General features: G+C 44.3%; 1 protein-coding gene across 1 annotated transcript in view; it reads left to right on the top strand.

The window, feature by feature from the left end:
• SVOPL (SVOP like) overlaps window positions 1-21,411 on the top strand; it is a 106,765-nt gene that overhangs the window by 14,946 nt on the left and 70,408 nt on the right. The window contains exons 2-4 of the mRNA XM_023190050.3: window positions 7,202-7,317; window positions 7,490-7,581; window positions 13,501-13,599. Coding sequence (XP_023045818.2) covers window positions 7,236-7,317; window positions 7,490-7,581; window positions 13,501-13,599 — 273 coding nt within the window. The 5' untranslated portion in view covers window positions 7,202-7,235. The remainder of the gene's footprint in view (window positions 1-7,201; window positions 7,318-7,489; window positions 7,582-13,500; window positions 13,600-21,411) is intronic.

Here is a 21,411-nt window from a genome sequence, read left to right as displayed (position 1 = left end):
ATGAAGAAACCCTGTCTCTACTAAAAATACAAAATTAGCCTGGCATGGCGATGCATGCCTGTAATCCCAACTACTCTGGAGGCTGAGGCAGGAGAATTGCTTGAACCTGGGAGGCGGAGGTTGCAGTGAGCCAGGATCACGCCATTGCACTGTAGCTGGGCAACAAGAGTGAAATTCTGTCTCAAACCAAAAAAAAAAAAAAAAAACCCCAGAAACAAAAAACTCCTTAGGCCTGGAACATGTCAGATCCTCCTCTGAAGCTTCCATAGGAGCTACAGAGCCAGCACTTGGCAAACATTAATGACCTTGATGTGCTACTACACAGCTGTTCTCTGCTTTTTTTTTTTTTTTTTTTTTTTGAGGCAGAGTCTCATTCTTTCGCCCAGGCTGGAGTGAAGTGGTACCGGTCTCAACTGACTGCAACCTCCGTCCCCGGGTTCAAGCGATTCTCCTGCCTCAGCCTCCCGAGTAGCTGGAATTACAGGCGTCGGCCACCATGCCCGTCTAATTTTTGTATTTTTAGTAGAGACGGGGTTTTGCCATGTTAGCCAGGCTGGTCTCGAACTCCTGACCTCAGGCCATCCAACCACCTCGGCCTCCCAAAGTGCTGGGATTACAGGTGTGAGCCACGGTGCCCGGCCCTCTCTGGCTATTTTTACGTTCTGGCAAAAGGACAGCTTGGATTGGGTTTTTTTTGTTTCTGTTTTTGTTTTAACCACTTTATTGAGACATGAATGACATAAAAACTGGTACACATTTAATGTACACAACTTGAAGAGTTTGGAGATAAGTATCACTGTGAAACAATCACCACAATCTACACCATAAACCCACCTCCAGAAGTTTCCTCTAGCCTGCTTATTTATTTATTTATTTATTTATTTATTTATTTATTTATTTATTTATTTTTGAGACAGAGTCTTGCTCTGTTGCCCAGGCCAGAGGGCAGTGGCGCAATCTCGGCTCACTGCAACCTCTGCCTCCTGGGTTTAAGTGATTCTCCTGCCTCAGGCTCTTGAGTAGCTGGGATTACAGGTGCCCACCACTGCACCTGCCACCATGCCCGGCTAATTTTTGTATTTTTAGTAGAGACGGGGTTTCACCATGTTGGCCAGCTTGGTCTCAAATTCCTGGAATTACAGGCATAAGCCACCACACCCAGCTATTATTGTGATAAGAACACTTATCAGAAGATCTACCTTCCTGGCAAAATTTTAAGCGCATGATACCATATTGTTAACTACAGGTGCAATGCCGTAGGAAGATCTTTAGAACACATTCATCTTGCATAGCCAAACTTTTGTGCCTTTGACTAATACTTCCCTGCTTCCCCTTCCCCTCAGCCCCTCAGAATGGCATCCACTATTCCACTCTCTGCTTCTATGACTTTGACTATTTTAGATTCGTCATGTAAATGATATAACATAGTATTCATTCTTCCGTGTCTGGCTTGTTTAATTTAACATCATGTCCTTCAGGTTCGTCTACCTTGTTGCAGATGGCAGGATTTCCCTCTTTTTTAAAGATGAATAATATTCCATTGTGATCGGGAGCAGTGGCTCATGCCTTTAATCCCAGCCCTTTAGGAGGCTGAGGCAGGTGGATCACTTGAGGTCGGGAGTTGGAGACCAGCCTGACCAACATGGTGAAACCCCATCTCTACTAAAAATACAAAATTAGCTGGGTGTGGTGGCGCATGCCTGTAATCCCACCTACTCGGGAGGCTGAGGCAGGAAAATCGCTTGAACTCGGAAGGCGGAAGTTGCAGTGAGTTGAGATCCTGCCATTGCCCCCCAGCCTGGGCAATGAGAGTGAAACTCCGTCTAAAAAAAAAAAAAATTCCCTTGTATGCATGTACCGAATTTTCTTTTCCACACGTCTGTTAATGGACATTTGGGTTGCTTTTATGTTTTGGCTCTCGTGAATAACACTGTAGTGAACATGGGAGTGTAGATATCCCTCGGAGATAACTGATTTCAATTCCATTTCGATATATGCAGAAGTAGGGCTGTTGGATCATATTGGTGGTTCTATTTTAATTTTTTGAGGATAGTTCAATACTATTTTCCATAGTGGCTGCACCAATTTACATTCCCACCAGCAGTGTACAAGGGTTCCTTTGTCTCCACATTCTGACAACTATCTCTCTTGGCCTTTTGATAATTGCATCCTAACAAGCACGAGGTCTCAGGGTAGTTTTGATTTGCATTTTTCTGAGGATTAGTGATGTCCTGCACCTTTTCACTGGCCATTTGTACTGGCTGTCTATCAGCAATTTGTATGTCTTCACATGAAAACTGTCTGCTCAGGTCCTTTGCCCATCATTTGAGTTTTTTGGGTTTTGCTCAAGGTGCAGATGTTCCTTTTTCCTTTTTTTTTTTTGTTTTTTTTTGTTTTTGAGATGGAGTCTTGCTTTGTTGCCCAGGCTGCAGTGCAATAGCACAATCTTAGCTCACTGCAACCTCCGCCTCCCAGGTTCAAGTGATTCTCCCCCTTCAGCCTCCTGAATAGCAGGGATTATAGGCACCTGCTATCGTGCCCTGCTAGTTTTTGTATTTTAGTAGAGATGGGGTTTCACCATGCTGGCCAGGCTGATCTCAGACTCCTGACCTCAGCTGATCTGCCTGCCTCAGCCTCCCAAAGTGCTGGGATTATAGACGTGAGCCACCGCTCCTGGCCAGGAGTTTCTTTGCCACCTGCCCACCACCCCCCACCCCCACCCGCCAAGACAGAGTCCCATTTTGTCACCCAGGCTAGAGTACAGTGGCATGATTTCGGCTCACTGCAACCTCTCCCTCCCAGTTTCAAGTGATTCTCCTGCTTCAGCCTCCTGAGTAGCTAGGATTACAGGCACATGCCACCACACCTGGCTAATTTTTGTATTTTTAGTAGAGACAGGTTTCACCATGTTGGCCAGACTGGTCTTGAACTCGTGATCTTGTGATCCACTCACCTCAACCTTGCAAAATGCTGGGATTACAGGCATGAGCCATTGTGCCTGGCCCAAGAGTTTCTTACATAGTTTGGATATTAACTCTTTGTGAGTTCTGATTCTACTACTTACTACTGATCAGACATTGGAAAAGTTACATAAGAATCTCACAACCATGAGGCACAGTGGCTCATGCCTGAAATCCTAGCACTTTGGGAGGCCAAGGTGGGTGGATCACCCAAGGTCAGGAGTTCGAGACCAGCCTGGCCAACATGGAGAAATCCACATCTCTACTAAAAATGCAAAAATTATTCGGGCGTTGTGGTGTGCACCTGTAATCTCAGCTACTCAGGAGGCTGAGAAAGGAGAATTGCTTGAACCTGGGTCAGAGGTTGCAGTGAGCTGAGATCACACCACTGCACTCCCACCTAGGCAAAAGAGCAAAACACTATTTCAAAAAAAAAAAAAAAAAAGGAATCTCAGAACCTCATTTTTTTTGAACTATTTATTTTGGAAAATACTACACAGTCAAAAGTAGAAGATAACAATCTTCCTCCAATAGTTTTCAACAGATCACCATTCTTTTTTCATCTATACACCCATGTAATTCCTATACACACTGCCCTCACCCTATTATTTATTTTTAAATAAATCCCAGACATCATCATCATTTCATTAGCAAATATTTTAGTATGTACCTCAAAAATACAAGGATTCTTTCTTATACCATAGCCATAATACCATTGTCACACCTAATGAGGTCATCAGTAGTTTCTTAATATCTTCAAATTTCCAAACTTGCTAAAATTTCCCTGATATTGTCTGTATATCTCTCTCACATTGTTGTTTTTCTTTTTTTTTTTTTTTCTGTTTTTTGAGATGGAGTTTCGCTCTTGTCATCTCCCGGGTTCCAGCAACTCCTGTGCCTCAGTCTACTAAGTAGCTGAGATTATAGGCACGCACCATCACACTCGGCTAATTTTGTACTTTTAGTAGAGATGGGGTTTTACCATGTTGATCAGGCTGGTCTTGAACTCCTAACCTCAGGTGATCTGCCCACCTCGGCTTCCCAAAGTACTGGGATTACAGAGGTGAGCCACTGCGCCAAGCCACACACTTGTTTTGTTTTAAAATTTTTATAGTTGATTTGTTTGAATGAACATCCAAACAAGGTCCATTTTTGGTTTGATGTGTCTCTTTTATTTTAGTCTATAAGTTTCCCTTTCCTCTTCTTTCCCTTGCCGTTTACTTAATGAAGAAACTGGGTCATTTATCTTATACAGCTTCCAGCATTCTGCATTTTTCTTATTGCATCCACATGGTGTTGTTTAACATGTTCTTTATTTCCTGTGTAAACTGGTAGCTAGAGCTAGATTCTTGATTCGATTCAGGTTCAGTTTCTCTTGGTGAGAATACTTCACAGGTGATGTCGTATACATCTTCCCGTTGCATCTCATTAGGAGCCAATGCAATCTGCCTGTGTCTGTTTCCATGGTGTTAAGATTTTTCAGTGGGCTCAGGTGTTATCAGCTGTATCCCTTTCTTAGCAAAGTTCGCCATCAGCCTTTCACTTCATAGTTTATCAGCCAGCGATGATTGTTGCCTGGATCCATTATCGTTTTAGAAGGTGCAAAACAGTGATAATTTAACTTCATCCTTTTTTCTGCACATATTAGCTTTATTATTCACAAATAATTTTCTCTCATCAACTGTTTGGTTACCCTGATGTACAATTTGTACAAAAAAGTCAAGATATTTACAATATTTACTAGTTTTCAGAATAATGGGTTTGTTCTTATCATTCTCCAAAGGTGATCAATGAGGTCTTCATTATAGTATTACTGTGAACAAATGGATTTTAACATCTTTAATATGCTTCAATTATTTGCAGTCATTAGTCTTTTTGATGTTCAAATTGTCCCATCTTTGGCCAGTGGGCGCCTTTTCAATTTTAATATGTATTTTTTGAGATGGAGTCTCACCACACTTGACTAATTTTTGCATTTTTAGTAGAGATGGGGTTTTGCTGTGTTGGCCTAGCTGGTCTCAAACTCTTGGCCTCAAGCGATTCTCCTGCCTCAGCCTCCCAAAATGCTGGTATTACAGGTGTGAGGTACTGCGCCCATCCTTCAGTTTTAATTTTGTAATCTTTCATTACAACCCCACGGGTCTTTGATATTGCCCATGCTATCGGCTACGACAAGATGCCCCAGGCTCAGTTTGTACATTTCCTGTCCCTGAGCCAGAATCAGTCATTTACCTAAGATGCCTGGGTTTATGCTTATTTATTATATATGTTATATAATAATTATATTTGTTAATATATGTGTTATATAATAATTTCATACCTCTATTTCCAGTTCAAAATTAGGCACCTGAGGTGCCTGGGTTTGTTTATATTTATTACATGTTATATAATAATTATATTTGTATATATATTTGTTAATATTATATATGTTCTATAACTCATATCTCTACTTCCAGTTCCAAATTAGAATTATAAATTTTTTACATAGCTAAATTTGATTTTATATTTATCGTTTTCCTCTTAACAATGAAAACCTGGGTTCCTAACAATATTAATATAATTACTTTCTTCATCCTAAATATGTACTAATATACAACTAATGATACCAATATTATCACTAACAATATCATTAGCAAGAATAGTTTAGGCTTTCTGTTTATCCCGCTAGCAATGTACAATTAAATTACTATGTCTTATAGTTATTTGAAAAAAAAGTCTGTTTAAGCCACTAACTTGATACCCATCTTGTCTTAGTTTTCTTTTGACTTTTAGAGTTAAGAATCCTTTTTAGGGTTAAATGCAAAAAGGTGAGGTAAAAAGCAGCAGCCGGGCATGGTGGCTCATGCCGGTATTCCCAATACTTTGGGAGGCCGAGGCAGGCGGATCTCTTGAGGTCAGGAGTTTGGGATCTGCCCGGCCAACATGGTGAAACCCCGTCTCTACTAAAAATACAAAAATTAGCCCAGCGTGGAGGTGGGTGTGTGTAATCTCAGCTACTCAGGAGGCCGAGGGAGGAGAACTGCTTGAACCGGTAGGCAGAGGTTGCAGTGAGCCCAGATTGTGCTACTGCACTCCAGCCTGGGTGACAGGGCAAGACTCTGTCTCGAAAAGAAAAAAAAAAAAAAAAAAGCACTTCATCAGTTTCTGTCAGAATTAAATGACAATGACATGCAAGAAAGCACCCTGGAAACAGGATCTGCGGAAGTGTGAAGTGCTGCTTTGTGACTGTTTTTCTGTAGCAAAGCCTTCTTCCCTCCCACTCAGAGGATGCTATTGGTTAAATTGCCAAGACCTGCGTCTGGCCCCAGACTGAAGGTTGGTTACTGGCCTCAGAGTTCTGATTGTCTCATTTGGCCTCTTAATTTAGCTCAATTATCTAATTTAGCCATTTAGTCTCCATTTCTCAGGTTCCTTACATGCCAGACAGTGATAAATTATAATTCTTTACAGATCTTCTGTGACGATTAGAGGGAATAATTCATGTATGTAAAGTGTTCAGGATAACAACTAGTGACAAATGCATCCCTAGTATACAGTAATAATAGTAACAGCTTCCATTTATCAAGCACATCAGTACTTGCCAGGTATGGGGGAAGTGCTTTCTGTGAACTAACTCATTTAATCATCACAACCACCTTGAAAGTTGGGTGCCATTATTATATCATCCCCATTTTAGGAAACCCATTTGAGGAAACTGAGGTGTGCAAAGGGCAAATTCCTCAAAGCCACATATCTACAAAGTAGTAGAGAAGGCTGGGCACAGTGGTTCACGCCTATAATCCCAGCACTTTGGGAAGACGAGGTGGGCGGATCACCTGAGGTCAGGAGTTTGAGACCAGCCTGGAGAACACGGTGACACCCCATCTCTACAAAATATACAAAAAAATTAGCCGGGCATGGTGATGCGTGCCTGTAATCCCAGCTACTCGAGAGGCTGAGGCATTAGAATCACTTAAACCCAGAAGGCGGAGGTTGTAGTGAGCTGAGATTGCACCACTAAACTCCAACCTGGGCAATAAAGCGAGACTCCATCTCAATCAATCAATCAATAAAAAGTAGTAGGGGAAAAAAACACTGAGCCGCTTGGTTCCAGAGGCCAGGTGTGAAAGAGGATAAAAATACATACCTCATTCCATTTTTGCGAGGCCTTCAGGAAATTTTGTGTGTAGTATGCCTGGCATATACTAAGTACCCAATAACCGTTATATTTCTTTCCTTCTTCCTTCCCTTGCTTCCACCAGGGAAGCTGTTTGGGGAACTTGAGCTATTCAGAAGATGGCAACCAAGCCAACAGAGTCCATCACAATCCTCAGCCTTCAGAAATTGAGCCTGGGGACCGCTGAGCCACAGGTTAAAGGTGAGATTATCATAGAAGTCTCTATCTCAACCTGCTGCTTCACTTTTCCCTACCACTGACCCCCCGTGTCAACTTGTTTTTATAATAATGGGTTGGCTTTCTGAAGCTGATAGTCCACACGCATTCCCTTCCCTGCAGAAGCGATTTCTTCTACTTTGTCTTTCATTGTTAGAGCCAAAGACATTCACCGTGGAAGATGCAGTGGAGACCATTGGCTTCGGGCGTTTCCACATTGCCCTCTTTCTCATCATGGGCAGCACTGGGGTGAGTGCTCCTTGGAGATGTTGATGAAAAGAGTCAAACTCTGTAAAATAGTTAAAGAGATTTATTCTGAGCCAAATATGAATGACCATGGCCTGTGACACAGCCCTCAGGAGGTCCTGAGAACCTGTGCCCAAGGTGGACGGGGCACAGTTTAGGGAGGCAGGAGACGTCAATCAAATATATTTAAGAAATACATTGGTTTGGTCCAGAAAGGCGGGACAATTCAAATTCAAAACGGGAGTGGTGGGGGAGGGGTGGGCTTCCGGGCTATAGGTAAATTTAAACATTTTCTGGTTGACAGTTGGTTGAGTTTGTGTAAAGACTTGGGATCGATAGGAAAGGAGATGTTCAAGTTAAGATAAAAGATTGTAGCCACACGCAGTGGTTTACGCCTGTAATCCCAACATTTTGGGAAGCCGAGGCTGGTGGATCACCTGAGGTCAGGAGTTAGACCAGCCTGGCCAACATGGTGTTGAAACTCCGTTTCTACTAAAAACACAAAAATTAGCTGGGCATGGTGGTGGGTGCCTGTAATCCCAGCTACTCGGGAGGCTGAGGCAGGAGAATCGCTTGAACCCAGGAGGCAGAGGTTGCAGTGAGCCAAGATTGTACCACTGCACTCCAGCCTGAATGACAGAGTGAGACTGTGTCTCAAAAATAATAATAATAATAATAATAATAATAATAATAAAATGGAAAAAAAAGATTGTGGAGACCAAGGTTCTTTTGAAGTCTTATAGTGGCTGCCCTTAGAGACAACAGATAACAAATGTTTCCTATTCAGACCTTTAAAAGGTGCTAGACTTTTAGTTAATCTCTTCAGGATTGGGAGGGCCTGGAAGAAAAAGAGCTAGCTTTTTTTCTAATAGAATAGAGATTCTTTACAGATGCAAATTTTCTCCCACAAAGCATAGCTTTGCAGGACTATTTCAAAAATAAGGCAAAGAAACATGTTTTGGGGTAAAATAATTGACTTATTTCTTTTTCACATAATGTTATGCCAGATCGGAAAGTAAGTCACGATATATAGGGTTGATAAAACCCATCTGATGAGAATTTGTGGTTTGTAGGGTATGACTCCCCAGACCCCTTAGATAGGAATTTGGGCAAAATAAAAACAATCAGAACTTTAGTCCTCAGAGATTATGTGAGTCTTCAAAGCTAACATCATTGGACACACAGTCTTTTTTCTACTGACCTCCGGCTCTGGGCTCTCCAGTCCAAGGGCTGTAGGGATAAGAAAAACAGCAGGAATCCCATGAGGTGGGTCATCCAAAAATCACTTTCATTCACCTTTAGCAGGTGTTCGGTTATAAGCAGGTGAGTGAGCATTTCTGTCTATGTTTTGGGATTCAATACTCATTTTTATAAAAGGATAGAAATTGAGGTATTGGGAAGAAAGGAGAAAACTATGGTTTTATTTTACATAAAATTGAACAACATGGCTCTCAAACATTTTGTGCGTAAGAATCACCAGAGACACCTGCCACCTGCTGTAATTACATAGTTTCAGATCCTTTAAGAGGCACTGATGAAGGCTTGTTATTTACTGCTAGGGTTGGAACCTGTCCCTTCTAAAACCCAGGTGATGCCAATGAGATAGTGTTAAGAGGCGGGGCCTTTAAGAGGTGATTAGGCCGTGAGGACTCCTCCATCTTGAATGGGATTAAGGCCCTTATAAAAGAGGCTTCATGCAGCAGGAGTTTCAGCTTGTTTGCCTTTCCGCCCTGTGAGCACAGTAGTTCCTCTGCTCTTGAGGGACACAAGGGAACAGGTCCTCTCCAGTCCTCTCCAGGCAACAGAACCTGCTGGCACTTTGATCTTGGGCTTCCCAACCTGCAGAACTGTGAGAAAATAAATTTAGATTTCTTATAAATTGCCCAGTCTCAGGCATTTTGTGGTAGCAGCACAAATGGCGTAAGATATACACCTTAGGCTATTTTGAGGAAAGAAGAGTGATGGCTTCACCCAGAGGCTTTCACAACAGCGGTGATATCTGTGAACCCACACCACTACTCCCGCTTCCTCCTTTAGTAGGTAAGGTATATGTTAAGAACTCCAGGCCAGGCGTGGTGGCTCATGCCTGTCATCCCAGCACATTGGGAGGCCAGAGCCGGCGGATCACCTGACGTCAGGAGTCTGAGACCATCATGGCCAACATGGTGAAACCCTATTTCTACTAAAAATACGAAAATCAGGCAGGTGTGGTGGTGTGTGTCTGTAATCCCAGCTACTTGGGAGGCTGAGGCAGGAGAATTGCTTGAACATGGGAGACGGAGGTTGTAGTGAGCTTAGATTGCGTCACTGCACTCCGGCCTGGGCGACAAAGCAAGACTTTGGTGGTGGGGGCGGGGAACAAAACAAAACTTCATACCCAGATGCCTAATGATAATCAGACAGAATGGAAAATCAAAGACAAGGGGTCCACCCAACGATGTTGTTGGGCCGGAGGGTAAAAATACACAGGAGGGAGGTAAGTGAGAAAACGCTAGAGGGCTCTGACCCTCCCCACGCAGCTAAAAAGTATAAGAAAGGGTTGTGTGGGCCGGGTGCAGTGGCACACACCTGTAATCCCAGCACTTTGGGAGGCCGAGGCGGGTGGATCACCTGAGGTCAGGAGTTTGAGACCAATCTGATCAACATGGCGAACCCTCGTCTCTACTAAAAATACAAAAAAAATTAGCTGGGTATGGTGGCGCATGCCTGTAATCCCAGCTACTCAGAAGGCAGAGACAGGAGAATTGCTTGAACCCGGGATATGGAGGTTGCAGTGATCCAAGATCACGCCACTGCACTCCAGCCTGGGTGACACAGCAAGACTCTGTCAAAGGAAAAAAAAAAAAAAAAGTTGTGTGATCTGGAGGTAGCCATGTGAGTTTGATGCATCTTTCATTCAAAAGTGTTGCATTCTCAGGCAACAGTCTATTTTTCTTTTTCTTTTTTTTTTTGACATGGGATCTAGCTATGTTGCCCAGGCTGGTCTCAAACTCCTCAACTCAAGCAATCCTCCCACCTCAGCCTTCCAAAGTACTGGGATTATAGGGTGAGGCACCAAGCCCGGCCTCAGGCAACAGTCTAGTACAAAAAAGAGAAAGGCAAGATGTATCCTAGTCCTACTTTGATGATAACCAATGGTACAATTTAGAAGACTTCCTTATCTGTATGGTGAGTTCTCATAGGCTCCAAATTTTTAAAATTCCACATTTCAAGGGACAAGTAGGTGTGACGAGGTGGAGTTTTCCTATCAACTCTTCTCTACCTTTGCCCAGAACATCCTGCGGAAGTAAAATGGTCTCTGCTCTTCAAGTGCCTTATAGTCGTGGGAATTCTCCCAGCTCACCAGCTAGGAAGGGCTGTCTGCTGGGCCACCCTCTCCTGTCTCACAAAGGAAGACAGAACTGCTTATGTGGGTGCAGGAACCAGATCTTTTGCCTGGTCTTACGATGGGGTGTTTTGTGAGCAGGATCCTTCCATCAGCATTGACGTGTTGACAGTGAGGGGCCCCAGCTCCTCCTGCCGTGGCGCCTCCACCTGTTCAGGCTCTCATTCAGAGGCCTGAACAGGTAGAAGCAGCAGTTGGGTTTTGTGGCCTCGTGTGGCTGTGTATGTAATTGCATCCACAGCAGCTGAGCAGCCTCAGCCTGTGACCAGGACTCCTAAGTCCTGGTCTTCTTTGTGTGTGTATGTGTGTGTGTGTGTTTTGTTTTGGTTTTTTTTTTTTTTTTTTTTTGGAGATGGAGTCTTGCTCTGTTGCCCAGGCTGGAGTGCAGAGGCGCAATCTTGGCTCACTGCAACCTCTGCCTCCCAGGTTCAAGCGATTCTCCTGCCTTAGTCTCCTGAGTAGCTGGGATTACAGGCATGTGCCACCATGCCCAGCTAATTTATTTTGTATTTTTAGTAGAGACAGGGTTTTGCCATGTTGGTCTTGAACTCCTGACCTCAAGTGATCTGCCCGTCTTGGCCTCTCAAAGTGCTGGGATCACAGGCAAGAGCCACCTTGCCTGGCCAGTCCTGGTCATCTTTAAGACGTTCCCTGAGGTCTAGAGTGAAGCTCCTCTGTGTACCCCACTCTGGCTCCCTGCCTGGTCCTTCTCCCCTAAGAGAAGTTCAGTTAGCCAGCTGGCAAGTTTAAGTTCAAAAAGTTTCAGAAGTAAGACAGCATCACTGAAAGGGACAAGGTTATCAGGAGGAAAAAAAGGGAATTAAAGGAGAAAATGAATTTGTTTGGCACATGTTCTGTTGATAACATTGATAGAATATCTGTATGGGTTATTATAATGTTTACATTTGTATAACGTGGGGGTCTGGGATGAAATAGGTGGAATGATGTCAGCTAGTGTGTGGGACTTTGAAGTACACATATTATAGTGACTTATCTCTCCACAAGAGAGCATTATAGTGGTGTTGAGAGTTCAGTTGCCCAGCTGGTAAGTTTAAGTTCAAAACGTTTCAGAAGTAAGACAGCATAATTATCTCAGAAGAGCTGACCTGGTGGCTCATGTCTGTAATCTGAACACTTTGGAAGGCTGATGTGGGCGAATCACTTGAGTCCAGCATTCGAGACCAACCTGGCCAACATGGCAAAACCCCATCGCTACTAAAAATACAAAAATTAGCGGGGTGTGGTACTGCACGCCTACTCAGGAGGGTGAGGCACAAGAATCACTTGCACCCAGGAGGCAGAAGTTGCAGTGAGCTGAGATCGCACCACTGCACTCTAGCCTGGGTGACAGAGCAAGACCCTGTCTACAAATAATAATAATAATCTAAGAAATTTTGATTTAGTAAACTCATCTTCCTTCAGTAATACAGAACAGCTGGATCCATATTAACCAAGATGCCACTCCTCTAAAGGGTTCCAGAAGAAAATAAACCAATAAGGAATAAAACTCCACCCATTCTGAACTCTAAACACCAAATTCATTTTCTCCTTTAATTCCCTATTTTTCCTCCTGATAACCTTGTCCCTGTCAGTAATATCAGTGTTCTTCCCTTCCACCAAACACAAAATCTCAGTCATCTTTGACTCATCCTTTGTGATCCTGTACCTAACTTTCATCATCTATTTCTAATTATTCCTTCAATTCTTTTCTAGCATCTCCTTCTTTTTCTTGAGAGACAAACTTATCCCTATAACAGATGCAAGATATGGATAGAGGATGATACTCAAACTCTGTATTGAAAGAAATATTTAGTAGCACTAAGTCTGTTAAAGACACATTTTCTTAGGCTGAGCTCAGTGGCTCATGCCTGTAGTCTCAGCCACTCTGGGAGACCAAAGTGGGAGGTGGGCTTGAGCCTAGGAGTTTCCAGCCTGGGCAACATAGTGAGATCCCATTTCTTCTTCTTCTTCTTCTTTTTTTTTTTTTTTTAAAAAAAAAAAAAAAAAAAAAAACCTTTCCTGCTGACGAACTCATATTATTTTGTACTCATTGCTTTGTTTTCCAGCTTTCATGAAACTTACTATCCCAGCGTGAGATCAGAGACTGTCTCAAAAATCCATTTGTAAGGCGTGTGCCCTGCAACCTTCACAATCATGAGTACAAAACAACAAAGCTAGTTGATGTGGATGCTGCTGGTTAGCTAGTTTCACCCCTTAGCTATGGGAGTGGATTTCACACAGCTCCCCCATAGCGCTACCACGCAACTGCATTGGTCAACAAAATCGTAAGTGAATACGTGTCATAAATTTTCAGGAACTCTCAAGTTTTTCAAACCATGAAGGTCATATCCATGAAAACTGAAGTTCCGTAGTTCCTTATCCAACTAGCAGTGCTGTGTGGGTATACAATAGATGCTCCCTAAATGGGGAAGAAGGATGAAGGGGACAGGACTAGGTAGGATGATGGGTAGGCAGACCTGGGAAGAAGTGATGACAAGCTGGCACTTAGACATGGCATTGTGTCCCTCTTCTTTAAGGTTGTTGAGGCCATGGAGATCATGTTGATAGCTGTTGTGTCTCCTGTCATCCGCTGTGAATGGCAACTGGAGAACTGGCAGGTGGCATTAGTAACCACAGTAAGTACCTGCTTCCTGTTCTGTGAACAAGCTAACTGAGGGCCTGGGCATCCTTTCCTCCATCCTGCAGGGTTGAGAGCGAAAAGGTGTCTCACCACTTGGTATGTTGGCTTCCAAAACTCAAGGGTTTGCAGGCTGAAACCAGCATTTAATGTCTTCCTCACGTTTTTCTTTTCCTAGTATGCATAATCCTGAACTGCTTACTATCCACATGAGACATGCAATTCAGAAAGTGATCCCAAAGTCATGGGTTAGTCATAGGTTAAATCAAGTCACTAGAGAAGCTATTTACATGGACCATAGTGACTTTACCAATCACCCTCACTCAATTGTACTGTTACTCCTTCAACTTTTCTCAAAGACCATTAAGAATGGCCTTATGGGCCTGGTGTAGTGGCTCATGTATGTAATCCCAGCATTTGGGAGGCTGAGGCAGGCAGATCACCTGAGGTCAGGAGGTTGAGACCAGCCTGACCAACATGGTGAAACCCTGTCTCTACTAAAATTACAAAAATTAGCAAGATGTGGTGGTGGGTGCCTATAATCCCAGCTACTTGGGAGGCTGAGGCAGTAGAATTGCTTGCATCTGGGAGGAGGAGGTTACAGTGAGCTGAGATCACACCATTGTGCTCCAGCCTGGGTGACAAGAGTGAAACTCCATCTCAAAAAAGAAAAAATAGCCTTATGAGTTGCACATCAAGTTTTGCTACAAAATGGAATTGATGATATCCATCATTCTTTCAAAAAGCATGTGTGTATGCATGTGTGCTGAGAAGACTACAAGGAGTATCACATTTAAATAGTGAGAAAGATGTAGTGATGGGAGGTGAAGTTGCAGAGGTGGGCAGGGCCAGAAGCACCCCACCTGCTAAGCATAAATTCCATTCTATAGCCACTACTCCCCAACATTGGGCCAAACACATATAAACCCTCCATGTAAAACATATGTGAAAAATATACATATTACAGTTTTTCAGATTGCCATTTTGTATAACAAACATAATAGCATTATTGACTTCATAGTCATTATACATTTCTGATTAAATGGGTATGAAAGTACACCTTCTATCATAGAGCTTTGCAAAATATTTATGTTTAATCTTAAAAGAGGCTCCTGATGTATAAGAATGTTGGAAGCCTCACTGTGGAGGATGGAGAGCCATTGGAAGGCTTCAGGGAAGGATGTGGTCAGTTTTCTAAGAACTCCAAGGAGATAAGGCTGCAGGGTAGAACGGCAGTGAGGGTGTAACTGACCTAGGGTTCATCTTTCCTAGTGCCCCGATAGAGCCAACTTATCAAGCAGGGGAATTGCAATAGAGAAAGTGTTTAATAGACATAGAGCTGGCTAAACCAGAGGCCAGAATTTTATTATTATTTGTATCAGCCTCCCTGAAAATTTGGAGGCAAGGGTTTTTTAAAGATAGTTTGGTTGGCAGGGGGCTAGGGAATGAGTGTTGCTGATTGGTTGGGGATACAATCATAGTGGTGTAGAAAATGGACCTTGTACACAGAGTCTGCTTATGGGTTGGGGGCGGCCACAAGACCAGTTGAGTCATGGGTCATGGGTTTGAGTGGAGTTATCCTTTTGTCAAAAATGCAACAGTCTGAAAAGGCTTCTCAAAAGGCCAATCTTAGGTTCTACAATAGTGATGTAATTTCCAGGAGTAATTGGGGAAGTTGCAGATCTTGTGACCTCCAGAACAAAGGCTGGAAAGTGGCTGGTAATCCTTTAAGCCTACATCTTAACAGAATTCAGGGCCCTCATAATCCCAACCTGGTGGCCTTTTATTACATTTATAAAGGTGGTTTAGTTTTGGGAAGAGCTATTATCTAAGCTGTAAACTAAATTTCTTCAAAAGTTAGCTTGACCCATGCCCAGGAATGGCCAAGGGCAGTTTGGAAGTTAAAGCCAAAATGGATTTTGTTAGGTCAGATCTCTTTCACTGTCATAATTTTTTCTCATTATTATAATTTTTGCAAAGATGGTTTCAAATGGGCTGTGGTATAAGTGGTAGAGTGAGGTTGTGTATTCTGGGATGTATTTAGGAAGTAACATTAGCCAAGGAGGTCAAAGAACCAGCAGACGAAGAGAGAAAGTTTGATTTACTTGGGTATTGAAGTTGGTTTTAGTGAAGACAGGACTTTGTAGGTGCCAAGGGAAAACTTCCCTTCACTTTCCAAAGGTTTACTAAAAAATCAACTGACAGAAGGTAGATTCATGGGAGAAAAAGCATCCAAAATTTTATTTTGATGGGCATAGCAGGAAGGAATCACAAGCGTGATTACCAATAACCCAGTGTGGGACAGAAACATACAGCCTTTTTCATAGGGGAGGATGACAGTGGGCAAAGATTCTTTAGAGGGGCAATAAGTCATTAGTGAGAAGGGAGGTGTGAGGCAGGCATTACAGGAAGGTGAGGGGTGGACCAAAGGTTGTTTTGTTACCCAGGTGATCTCTGGGAGCTGCCCTCAGAGGACTAGGTGAAAAGTCTGGGGCAATGTGATATCCCCAGCCCCTTCTCTTTTCTGGTGGCTGATCTTGGTAATTTGACATGATCCACAGGGAGTGGGTTTAGGATAATTGCATTCCTTTTTTGTTGTTGTTGTTTTGTTGTTGAAGCAGAGTCTCCCTCAGTTGCCTGGGCTGGAGTACAGTGGTATGATCATAGCTCACCGCAGCTTTGAACTCCTGGGCTCAAATAATCCTCTCCTCTTAGCTTCCTGAGTAGCTGAGAGGTGGGTCACCACACCTGGCTAATTTGAAGAGGTTGGTTTTTAACTCCTGGCCTCAGGCAATCCTCCTGCCTAGGCCTCTCAAAGTGTTGGGATTACAAACTGAGTTACTGCACCTGGCGCAATTGCATTCCTTTTGGAACAAAGCTTTCTTGTCAGATAAGGAAACTGCAGAGAGCCTTTCCCTGTGCTTGAGGGCGAAGGAGCAAGACAAGGTTAGAGGGACCTTGATTCTGATGCAGCTGCCTCTATCCTCTCCACATGTCAAAGTGCCAGTCTTTGTTGTATCACTTTCTGGGTCCCAACAACTTAATAGAAGAACTATGAGCCCAGGTGCTCAAATCCTCACTAAAGGGAGTGTCTGGGAGGTAGGTAGACCACGATGGGTGGAGTCAGGTGGCAGAGGCCTTGAGGGCAAATTCTATAAGACAGTGAGAGCTCGTCTGAAACTGGTGGTGGAGAATTCCAGAAGAATTCCTCCTACCCCCCAAACTTACAAGGCTGTGCTCAAAGGAGTAGCCCCAGAAATGACAGAGGAAGGGGGTATCCCTGCCACTCACTGCCTTAACCAAATCTTACCTGTGAATTTTAATCTTTGGGGGTGGCACCAGGGAAAATTCCCTCCCTTGAGGAAATGGTTGGAGTTCTTGTCTCAGATAATCCATGGCATTGCCCAGTTGTGTTTCTTTCTGTGTCTTGGAGGCTGGGGAGTTTGGATTCCACTTGTACGCCCAATACAGCAGCACATCTAAAAATCTGCCCTTATTTTTGCTAACCCAAATGAGATACTGTGGCAAAAATCTCAGTCATCTGAGATTTATTGAGCCAGAGCTTGAGGGTGTGACGGGAAGAATGCAACAGCCCAGCGGGTTCACTTTGTCGGCTGCCTAGACAGAGCTGATTTCTCAAGACAGGGGAATTGCAATAGAGAAGGAGTAATTCACACAGAGCCTCTCTGTGGGTGACCGGATTTGTTTTATTGTTATTCAAATCAGTCTCCCTGAGCATTTGGGAAGCAGAGTTTTTAAGGACAACTTGGTGGATGGGGGAAGGCCAGTGAGTCGAGAGTGCTGATTAGGTGGGTCAGAGATGAAATCATAGGGAATTGACGTCCTCTTGCGCTGAGTGAGTTCCTGAGTGGGTGCCACAAGATCAGAGGACCAGTTTATCAGTCCGGGTGGTACCAGCTGATTCATCAAGTGTACCATTTGCAAAATATCTCAAGCACTCATCTCAGGAACAGTTTAGGGAGGGTCAGAATCTCGTAGCCTCCAGCTGTATGACTCCTAAACCATAATTTCTAATCATGTGGCTAATGTGTTAGTCCTACAAAGGCAGTCTAGTCCCCAACCAAGAAGGAGGTTGGTTTTGGGAAACAGCGGTTATCATCTTTGTTTTAAACTATAAAGTAAGCTTCTCCCGTAGCTAGGTCAGCCTACACCTAGGAATGACCAAGGACAGTTTAGAGGTTAGAAGCAAGATATGGAGTTGGTTAGGTCAGATCTCTTTCGCTGACTCAGACTCAGTTACAATTTTGCAGTGTAGGTTTCAAGAACACCAGTTACAGAAGCATCTGTGACTTGAAGCAGAGGTTTCTGGGCGACTCAGGATTTATATTCTCTTTTAAAGGAAAGAAAGCACGTAGGAAGAGGTGGGTAGCCAGCCAGTGAGGCAAATGGTTACATTTTTGTGAGATTTTAATTAGTGCCCAGTAAATCTACATTTTATATAAAATGAGGTGAACATTGGAAGAAAAAAGGGGGAGAGTAAAGGAAGCATCAGTTATGCAGATGTCTCAGGTAGGTGGAAGAATGGTCTCATCTTCTGGGAAGAATGATTCTCATCACTTGGGAAGATGAGCTTGCAATCAACATTATCAGTGTGAAATCTAACAGACAGATGTTAGTTGTAGAAGCTAGACTTAGATTGAAAACCTAAGTTATAATGGACATGTCCTTGCTTTACAGGAGGATATGCATCTTGAAGGGCTTCAAGATCAGCAAATAATTTTCCATGGGGGGTCTGGCTGATGGATAATACTTTGACATAAGATTGTAAAGCGACAGCTATTCATTTGGGAAAAGGATGGCCAGTGTTGCGTGACTGTCTTCAGGCTTAACCTCCTCTTTGGTGTGATGAATTTGGGGGTCCCGAGATGTTTTATTTTTCCATTATATTATCTTAGTTCCATTTCCCTCATTAAAACTCCTGTTATTAACTTTGGTGCCCTGGTTCCTTTTTGTGCTTTTAAAGTTCTCTAATACTTGTTGTCCCAAAGACCACCAGGATGGCTAACTAATAGAAAGGACAGCTTTATTGGCAATAGTGATTTGCAAGCCTGAAAGAGACAGTCTCCAGTGTGCACTGAAGGTGCTTTCTCTTGGAAGAGGAGAAAGACAGGTTGGGTTTTATGTTTCACAAGGCTGGCATCATACATATTTGGCAGGTTTGGGGGCAAAGCTATACATATTTATGAGGGGAGCCTACATGCAGACTAGGTAAGCATGTATGTAACATACATCACATATTCACTTTGGGGAGAGTTTTAGCATTAAAATGAGGTGGAATTTGGCTGTTTATGTCAAAAGGTGAACTACAGAACACAAAAACAGTTTGTGCACTGTCTGTATAAGCTGCTGAAATTGGCCTGAGGTCTGCAGTAGCTTATCCAAAAAGAACGTCTGTAAGGCTGGTCCGGTCCTCTGTCCAGTCAGGACCATAGTGGTCTGGATTGTAAATCAGCTTGATATCTCAGAAAGGAATTCAGAAATCTGCCTTGTCTACCAGGCCCTGAACCCTTGACCTGTAGATAACTTTTGTTTCCTTAACCTTGGGGCCCATCTTAGTTGCTAAAGGGGTGTCTCTTTTGGTGTCTCAGATCATAGGCTTTTAGAAAAATTTTTAGAAATGAAGGTTTTTACTTAGACTTGTAATAAAGTGACTCGATTGCTTTCCATTTTCTTCTACATATAAAATACTTTAGAAAGTGTCAACCTAAAATAACAGAGAAGCTCTCCAGCGAAATGAGTTTATTTGGAAAGGAATGACAGGGGATTGCAATCTGGGAATTCCTGTGCCATGGAGAACCATGGCTGGGCCATAGATGTATTTAGGAAGGCAAGGAAAGTCGAGAGTTTCTTAAAGGCAAAATGAGGAAGGCTATGTAAGTTATTTTGAAATACTTTTCCCTGGCTACAAGGATCGGTAACAACAGTGGCCTCAGTCTGAGGTTGAACAGGCTGGGTATTGTTCTTGCAGAAGCAGTTCGTTTTTGTTTTTGTTTTTGAGATGGGGACGCCACTCTCTTGCTCAGACTGGCCTTGAGCTCCTGGGCTCAAGCGATCAGTGGTCTTTGTGCAACGCTGTGGTTTTCAGAGTCCTTATTACAGTTTCTGTGCTAGGCACGTGTGCCTGAGAGCCCCTCCTCTGTTGCCTACCATCCCATTTTGGTAGGATGTGGCCTAAGTGACTCCATTTTGGTTCTCATGGCTTTCACAAAAGCATTACTTGCCAATCCTTGTATCTTTAGGGTGACCCTATAACTTTGTTTAATTTTAACTGATCTGTACCCCAGTTGGTTTGTATATATGCACATCTTAGTTCCTTGAGAATGCTGGAGATCCAGGTGTGACATTTGCACCTGCACTACAAAATTATATTACATGATACCATTTTTTATAGTACATGATACCACATGTAAATATGATATTTACAGCTCACATTTCATTGGTTGCATTTGTGCTGTTTCCTAACGGTGCCTACAGAGGCTCCTTCCAGCAGGTACACATCTCCCTCATTAGGCCATCACAGCTCAGAAGACTTCTCTCTAAGCAACTGACCTCTCCCAAGGCCAGACTGTTTCCTGCTCTGGGCTCCTCCCATCCTCCTGTCTTGGCTTAGCCTGTCTGACTCTGACCCTGTTCCTGAGCTTACTGGGAACAATTGTGCTAAACGGAAGGGCCAGGCTAATGTCACTGGAAGGGCCAGGCTAATGACATTGTCCCTGTCTCCCAGGCCCCCAAACCCCATTTTCTAAGCAGTTGTTAATTGAGAAAACTAAAGAATTGTGGGGCTATGATGGCCCTTGTGTTTTGTAAGAGTCATGCTGAAGAGACACCTTATGTGCTGCTTAAATCAAACAGTGGAGTCATGTTTTGTATTAAACACAAGCACCTGCAGAAAAGAGCTCAGCCTAGGGCGGCGGGTGGGGGTTGGGGGTGGGGGTGGGGAACGATAGAGCGTGGGGGTGGGGAAGGGATAGAGCGTGGGGGTGGAATGGGGGTGGGGAAGGGATAGAGCGTGGGGGTGGTTGGGGGAAGGGTCGGGGGCGGGGTTCAGGGAGAAGTGTCGGGGGTCCGGGGAAAGGGCGGGGATGGGGGGAAGTGTCGGGGGAAGGGTCGAGGGTGGGCGGGGGAGTGAAGGGTCGACAGCAGGGGTGGGGGTAAGGAAGGGTCGAGCGCAGGGCTGTTGGGGGAAGGGTGAGGGTTGTAGGGGAACGGTCGAGGGCGGGGGGAGGGGGGAAGGGTCGAGTGCCAGGGTGGCAGAGGAGGAAAAGCTAGGGGTGAGCAGGAGTACGTGCGGGGGAGGGGGAAAGCGCGCAAGAGAGGATCAGGCGCTCGTGGCACACCCCTGGAGGATCAGGGGCGCTGGAGGGTCAGGGGCGCGCTCGACGGAGGGTCAGGGACGCTGGAGAGTTAGGCGCGCCCGATGGAGGACCAGGGGTGATGGAGGATTAGGCGCGCGTCCGGTGGAGGGTCAGGGCCGTGCCTGATGGAGGATTAAAGGCGCTGGAGCGTTAGGCGCGCGCCTAATGGAAGATTATGAGAGCTCGAGGGTTAGGCGCGAGCCAGATAAAGAGTCAGGGGCGTGCCCGATGGAGGATTAGGGGCGCTGGAGGGTTAGGCGCCCGCCTGCTGGAGGATACGGGGTGCCAGAGGGTTAGGTGTGCGCCCGATGGGTCACAGGCGTGCCCGATGGAGGATTAGGCGCGTTGGAGGGTTAGGCGCGAGCCCGATGAAGGGTCAGGGGCGTGCCCGATGGAGGATTAGGGGTGCTGGAGGGTTAGGCACGCCCCCGATG

The sequence above is a fragment of the Piliocolobus tephrosceles genome, chromosome 8, assembly GCF_002776525.5.
Source record: "Piliocolobus tephrosceles isolate RC106 chromosome 8, ASM277652v3, whole genome shotgun sequence".
NCBI lineage: Eukaryota > Metazoa > Chordata > Mammalia > Primates > Cercopithecidae > Piliocolobus > Piliocolobus tephrosceles.
Note: the sequence above shows the minus strand (reverse complement) of the source record. Positions and strands in the feature narration are given on the sequence as shown.